The 8,519-nt window shown below is 26.9% G+C and overlaps 1 protein-coding gene across 1 annotated transcript; it reads right to left on the bottom strand.

Moving 5' to 3' along the window:
• Nucleotides 1-2,692: 2,692 nt before the first annotated feature.
• On the bottom strand, nt 2,693-8,519 carry LOC100211661 (GTP-binding nuclear protein Ran). Its single transcript, XM_065808236.1, has 4 exons — nt 8,314-8,519; nt 7,471-7,555; nt 3,313-3,626; nt 2,693-3,214 (listed from the first exon to the last, which is right to left on the bottom strand). The coding sequence occupies exons 1-4, from the start codon at nt 8,353-8,355 to the stop codon at nt 2,993-2,995; spliced, it is 663 nt and encodes a 220-aa protein (XP_065664308.1). The 5' UTR covers nt 8,356-8,519; the 3' UTR covers nt 2,693-2,992.

Below are 8,519 nucleotides of genomic sequence, written 5' to 3'. Positions count from 1 at the left end.
TATGTCATTTATATAGATTAGGAAAAGCAGAGGTCCTAGAATAGACCCCTGGGGAACACCACATGTGACGGTTTCAAGAGGAGTGTATGTTTTATTGTAAAATAAGGCTTGTTTATATATATATATATATATATATATATATATATATATATATATATATATATATATATATATATATATATATATATATATATATATATATATATATATATATATATATATACACACATATATATATATATATATATATATATATATATATATATATATATATATATATATATATATATATATATATATATATATATATATATATATATATATATATGTATATATATATATATCAGTGGCATAGCTACATATTTAGCGCTTGGAGTAAGTAAAATTGGTGCGCCCCCTCTATTTTCAAAGTTAAAATTAACAACTGCGTTTTAATCACCAAGGTTATATACATTATGGAATAGAAAAAAAGTTGCACAACTTTTTAATTTATGCTTATCCAATTTAAGTAATTACATAAATTGAATGGGGTTGCTGACAGACTTTCTGAAGGTAATAAAAAAAGTAAAAAAATTCCCTAGCTGTGCGCTAGGAGCATTTTCTCCAACTGCTCCAAAATAGAGACGCCACGGGTATACATACATACCGGCATTTTCTGACCACTTTAGATTCTCTTTTAAAGCTAATTATTTTTTAAAATTTTGTTACCTTTTTTGTCAAAAGTTGCTGATTTCTGTGACGTTGAGGGAGTGTCTAATAAAAACCCATTTTGCTGAACCTAACTTAGACTACATATATTTTGTATTTAAAATCATACGTTTTTTATTTTAGCTTTATTGCTGCGTATTTTGCACTTAAAATCTCAATAAATTCGCAATATTTATGCATTTTATTGCTACATTGAGAACTCTTTATATATTTTATGTATTATAAAGATACTTAAGGTTTTCTCTGATAAATTAAAAAATTAGACTCCCCCCACATTAGACCCGAACCTTAAATAATATTAGGGGAGGGGGTATTTTTTAAAAATAAGACTTTTATGATCAAAGTATATGCGCTGCAGCACAATGCGCACTTACAAGTAAAAATCTATATATTATTATTGTTTAATACCGAGGTTGAGTAAAAGCACTCACAGACGTTTTGTATTTTTGCACCCATGTCGTTTCCGGATTAGTAAACAATCAGAGCCTTTTGGAGGACCTTCTATTTAGACACCTTTTTTTCAATATGTACTCCATTTATTTTACAAAATTGTAAGTATACTTTCTAAAAAAGTAGATATAAATATTTTAAATGGAACTTTTGAAAAATGTCATTCTTTGGATGAGGGAGGAAGAAAGTCTTTTTTTGAGGAAGAGGGACGTGCCCTAACACTTTCCCTCCTCATTGGCGCATCCGCGATTAATGTATACTTGCTATGTTCTACCTTCTCAAAGATTTTAGTAAAAAGTAGTAAAACGGTTTAAAATTTACTAATGGTTTTATAAATCCAAGATGGCGGTAACTGCCATCTTGGATTTAAGCCAGTTCTGGTGCTACACTTTGCCACCATATCTTAAAATAAACAGCATAACTTTCCGAGTTACTAGCGAAAATTTTATGCCTTTATCCACTTGCGCACAGTCCCAGTCATTTTTTATGCTAATCTGCTGCACTAAAAATATAGTTTAGATATTAAATAATAAACATTTTACAACTACTATAAGTTAAAAGAATTATAACCTAATAGGTAACTGAAAGAGGCATTATTATAAGTCAGTAAAGTCATTTTTTTAATATCTCCAAGTATAGCAAAACTCTCAATTTAAAGTTCGGGAGATATCGACGTGTATACAACAAAATAAACTTAATTATCCGTCTATTAAAGAATAAAGTAACTTTTGAAATCATCAATTGTCAGCTTAACTATTGTTTATTAAAATATTCAATTTTAGAAACTTAATTCAGGATATAAAGAAAGTGAAAATTAATATTTCAGAAAATATAATTCCTGAAGATACTTATCACATTTTCAGGCAATACAATGTTGAAATGTAAAGCTACAGCGATAAATTTCCAAAAATACTCTTGAAGAAAACATTCCCAAGTGATATACTTTATTCTCTCTTTATATATCTTAAACTATTTTTGTGCATTTTTACCTTGTGAACACATTTACAGAGGGTGTTAAATAAAGTCATAAAAAAATCCATCATTTTGCTTGTAAAGTTTGTGATGTCATTGGATCAAAAGTCTTGAGGTCATTCAAGCACGAAATATTTTAGTAACGTAGTAAATAAAAAATTGCCGTCGGTGCTTATTAGTTTAAACAATTAAGATAATCCGTTCTATATCTGGTCTGCGAGAAAAACGATTAGAAAACCATAAATCTTAATAAATTTAAGGACCTTAAATTCTTTTTAGAATTATTCTGAAAATTTAAGTTTTACTAATTCGCCCTAACTGCGTTAAGGATGCTGACTTATATAGTATTTATAAATTAAATCCTTGCGTAAAGCAAAGAAAATGTTTAAAAAAAAAAACGTCACGCAATTTGCATTAGTCTTACAGTCTCAGGCAAAGAAAAAAATAAAAATAAACGCGAGGGGATTTTTACACACAAGGCTCAACTAATATGTTCAAGTGTTTTTCATTTTTATTATTAGGTTTTCAAATTAATAAAAATGCTTTACTATAATAAAGAAACTTATCTCAACATTCGATGCATTCTATTGAAAAGGAAAATCGCAGTTAGCTTACAAATATGAATTTCAGACTGTACAAATCATCACAATCTATCTACATAAACGATACATCTAAAATATGTTATATAATCAAAATTTTTTTTCTTCGGCCCTTTAGTAATACATGCCAAACTTTTAGATCTATATAACTTAAAATATTTTAATATTCAAAGATACTCACACTGAAGAAAATAATGAAAATTTCATATTTGAAAGTGAGATCTCCTTATTCTCTTGAAAATAGTTTGGATCGCTGATAAATTTTAGTAGTCACCATCATCGCCATCATCTGGTAATTCTGCGCTTTGAGCTTCAGCAAGCTCCTTTTCAAATTGGGCTTTCATTGTAGGATCAATATTGACCTCAGGTGGTTGTAGAGCAGGCATTTCAACAAACTCAAGTTCTGTTTCACCACAAAGTTTACGCGCTAACCAAAGAAAAGGCTTTTCGAAATTGTAATTGCTTTTTGCACTGATGTCATAATACTAAAAATAAATAAATAAATATGAAGATCCGAAATCCTTATAAAACTCAAGTAAGAAAAGCAAATATTTCTTGTCTAAGTTATTTAACATATACAAACCTGTAAATTTTTCTTTCTGTGAAATGTGATTGTTTTAGCTTTGACTTTTCGCTCTTTGACATCGACTTTGTTTCCACAGAGAACAATTGGAATATTTTCACAAACTCTAATCAAATCTCTATGCCAGTTTGGAACATTTTTATATGTAACACGAGAAGTAACATCAAACATTATAATAGCACATTGTCCTTGTATATAATATCCATCACGTAACCCTCCAAATTTCTCTTGACCTGCAGTATCCCAACAGTTAAACTGAATTGGACCATAGTTTGTATAAAACATCAAAGGATGAACCTCAACTCCAAGTGTGGCTGAAAAAATTTGAAATCTTAATTTTTTTAAAAAAACAAACAGCATCACAATATGTTCATAATCATGTAAATTGATAAAATAAATATTTGCTTTATAATTCAAGTTTCAAAATACATTTTTACTAAGAACAGGAAGTTTCAAAAAAATACCAAGGCTTCTACAACCAGTACAATTTTATATGTTACCACAAATAAAATTCAGGAATTGAAACAAAAATAATTTTAAAATTAAATTTTTAAAAATTATATTTTTATATCATTGAAATTTAGATGCTTGACATCTTTAAATACTGCAACATTTAATAAAATATGTATGCAGGTATAAGGGGAGGAGGTTACCAAAATTATATGAATGCATACAAAGAGGAGGTAAGCATGTTAAAGAATAAAAAGTGGAATAAAAAGTTAAAAATGCAAGTTTAGAGCATCAAAAGTTCCCAACAAGTTTAAGATAATTCAAAAACACATTTTAATAATTATAAAAGTTTTTTTATAAGTCCTATAATAAGGTTTATGTAAAAGTATTATAATTCATAAAAATGCTTTAAAAGTGTCTGTCATTTCACTTTCTAATCAAAACACACTTTCTTATCGAAAATGATTTTAGGAAACATAAAATATTATTTTACAAGTATACTAATTTCCTCTTAACACTTTTACACAAATATCATCTGTTTATAAAATGTATTTAATTCATTAAAGAAAAGAAAAGTTAAACAATAAAGCAGCTACACTTTTTAGATCAAAGTTAGACTACTAGTTTATAATATATCATTGGGTTTGATCTAGTCATCATTGGGTTTTAAATTGAATTGATCATTGAGTTTGAATTTAGTTTAAAAAACAGTGACCCATAACTTAATCTAATTTTGTAATTTAGTAAATCGTAGATTATAATATTTTTGATTTTTACATTTACACCTAATTAAAATATGTACTACTAAATGTTTTCAACCTACTATTTCATTGACCTACTGTATTTTCAATTTCATGACTACATCTTTCTGGTATGTATTTTGTTGTTGATTTGAATACGAGCCAAATTTGATCAGCCTTGAAAGAGTGGTTGAAGCGCTCTCTTCAGAATTGGGAGCAATATAATGTTTAGGAATGCTTAGAAAACTTATTGATTTTTAATTTTACATAAAAAATTTGTAAAAGAAAAAAAAATAAAAAAAATAAAAAAAAAAAAAAAAAACACATTAAAAACACAGACCAGATAATCAGTTAAATATGAAAATCTATAAAATAAGTCGAAAAATAAATCAGTCAAAAACAAGAGCGTCATAAATCAGTTGAAAATAAAAAAAGACTATAATTGGTTAAAAACAATTTAGGCCTCAGTAGATTATCTGAAAATTAGTTCCACTTTTCAGTGGATGTTTATAATGTAGAACAACCAATATTATGTTACGTGACATAAATATGCTAATTTAACTGAAATTTTCTTTTTTATGTTTAAAAAGTTTATGTGTAGGGGTAGAGATTGATACATCGATACAAGTACATGCACAAGGGAAAGGGGATCTCAAATTAGTGATTTTACTGTGTATATGCTTAATGGATGCTCCCATATAAGAAAATGCAGCTATAAATGAGAGCTATCTTTTTCTAAAGCTGATTGGAAAATTTTACATTTTGAAGGAAAAATCATCAAATATTTTACACGTGCAACAGATTAGACAAATAATCCCTTTTAGAAAATCCACCTTCTTGGTGGATTTTCTTAAAGGATTTACATATTTGTTAAAATACCTTTACTTCCAACAAGGCTGCAAGCAACTAATATTAGAGTTAGAAGTTACTGAAAGAGAAAAGGTCGAGTTAACAGGGCAAGATAACAATTAACATATGACTTATATGATTCAGGAAAACAAGTAAAAGGGAGAGAATGTCAAAAAACCAATGTTCAAGGAAAAAAAAAACAAATAATATTTTTTAGAGCACTTAGGAACAGTCACAGCAATATAATGAGATTTAATTGAATGACAAGTAAAACGAAAATGAATTTTAGTTGATGACACAAGAAATGCTAAGCTCTTTAGAGCAGCACCCATTATAGTAAAGAGAAAAAGAAGCAACATTACAACGATATGATAATGGTTGGAGGTTGACTGCAAGAACAGGTCCAACTATGATTACAATGCCTTTATGCACTTTGTCTAAAAAAGAAAGGGCATTATTGGAAGATTTGCCTCAGATATGGCAACAGTATTCCATACAAGGAAGGTTTTGAGATTTATAGAAATAAAGAGTAGAATCCGTAGTAAGAAAGTGGCGAGGACGATAAGGAAATGACAAACTTAGCAGATGCTCATTTGGCGCATCTGATATATGGTTCCTAGAACGAACAGAAGTAGTTGATCCTAGAAGACAAAGGGTAGATAACTGATTGAATACATTACCATTCATAAATAAAAGAAGATCTATAACAGATAACAATACGATAACAATTAGCTGAAAAAATTGAGTTTTATAAACATTACAATACTTTACAATTATTGTGTAAAAATGTAAACAATGTCACTACTTTACAATCATTGTAAAGCATATTTAACAAATAGAACTACTAAAATTAAATAAATATATATCGAGACAACAAAATAGAATAAAACTGTCCATCATGAGACAAAACTAGTTATTTATTACTATTTATTGTCTCATTGTCTTCTAATTAAGGTATAGATTTGTCGATTCTACTTCATTTTTCCAAGATTGTTACAAAAAACTTTGCATTACAAAGTTAAGTAAATATATTTAGACAACTATATAAATATAAACATCAAGAATATTGTTTTTATCGCGTAAAGAGCTACAGAGTAGTTGTAACAATTGATGTATTTTTTTAATATTAAAACATAAATTGCTACAACTAAAACAAACAAGTTTTAAGACTTATACTTTAACTTATTTTGAAAGAAAAACAGTTGATATGTATTATTCTAAATTCATTTTATTATATTTTTCCAAACTAAGTTTTGCAAAATATTTGTAACTTTGATATTTATAACTTAGCATGTTAATACTAGGAAAACTGTTCTATTTTGAAGGATTAAAAAAAAAAAAAAAAAAACAGTTTATAACAAAAATTGGCTTAGCCACAATAACTGTTTATTTTGTTATTATCAATCTTATACTGTTATTATCTATCAGTTTACAAGAAATGGTATACAAGGGAATTACAGAATAATTTAGCTGTTTAATGTAATTTATCAAATATGAAAATATATTTTAATTATGTTCTAAATTATACATTCAAATAGGTATTTTAACTTACTTATTATCTAGCTTAAGGGTGTATATTTCTTTTTCTGTGGCTCAGACCAGCTGTACAAAATCAATGTGCTTTAACTGAGCATTATCTTAAATTAACTTCATTGGAACAGTAGCTGATAATCTTCATTTTGAAATGAAGTATAAAAATTTTACATATTTAAATACTTTCATTTAGTTCTGTTAAAAATCCTACAGTATTTTCTTATCGCAGTAGGTATTATCACTGAAATTCCGCAACTAAAAATATATCTTTTAGCACAAACAGCCAAATATCAATAACTGGCTTCTTAAAGTAAAATACTTAAATATACTAATAACTTTTAGTATTATGTAAACTTAAGAGAGAAATCCACTAATTAAAGAAAATTTTGATGAATTTTGATTTATTTAGAATTCCTTCTCCCCTGTCAACACTTGTTCTACTAATATGAAACTCTCTTCGCTTAACTTTATTGACACAGTTTATAAATATTTTTTTAAGTAATATTTTGAAAAAAACTTGATGAATTAGAATTGTTAGTCTATATTTTTAGTCTAAATATTAATAGTTTATTAAAATAAATTTTACCGATATACTTTTTTTCAAATTCACCAGTCAAGTGACGTTTAACAAATGTAGTTTTACCAGTACCACCATCACCAACAAGCACCAGCTATAGTAAAAAATTGAAATTAAAAAAACAAAATCAAATCTATCTTCAAGATAATAAGAAAACCAAGTTAAAATATAGTTCGAAGCATGACATAAATGAAATAATTGATATTAATCAAAAACTCCTGAATCCTTCAAAGTTAATTTAATTCTAAGTTTACACCATCAAATTTTTACTATTTTAACTTAAAATAAAAACATTCCTTAAAAACTCACTAATTTTATTCAACATACACATTTACTATTGAATTCTTTCATGTGTGCTTTGGTGTGTGTATATACACACACACACACACACACACATATATATATATATATATATATATATATATATATATATGTATATATATATATATATATATATATATATATATATATATATATATATATATATATATATATATATATATATATATATGTATATATCATAAACATAAAAAATTTGATAATAACAAAATTAAAGTTATTGAAAGTATAACAAAAATTTTACTATACTTTCAATAACTTTAATGTTAGCAAAGAATTTATGTTTGCTGTAATTTTGCTCTTAAATTTGATAGTTAGATAAAACTTGTAACATAAGTATTCATTTACTCTAAATTTGCTATAGAAAACAAAGTGTCAAGTTTAGCTTATTTAATATTCAATAAAAACTGAACGATGAATAGCATATATTTATTTCACGTTAATGCATGTCCTAAATCCAACTTTGAAATTAACAAAATCGTTAATTGTATCAGTTTAATCAAATCTTATCACCTTAAAGGTAGCGACAGGTTCTTGCTTTGCTCCTGCAGACATTTTACAAATATATTTTTAATAAACAGTAAAGATTCCAAGGATTGGCAACGATTACTCCAAGGACTCAAGAGTTTTAAAGCAATGTCCAAAATCGAATATGGCAGAAGGAGTTAAAAGCGGTTTAAGGCGGATATATAATTCCCGCGCACAACTTTTCGCGCATT

The sequence above is a fragment of the Hydra vulgaris genome, chromosome 10, assembly GCF_038396675.1.
Source record: "Hydra vulgaris chromosome 10, alternate assembly HydraT2T_AEP".
Lineage (NCBI taxonomy): Eukaryota > Metazoa > Cnidaria > Hydrozoa > Anthoathecata > Hydridae > Hydra > Hydra vulgaris.
The sequence above is the reverse complement of the archived record's forward strand: the minus strand, read 5'-3'. Positions and strand labels throughout refer to the sequence as shown.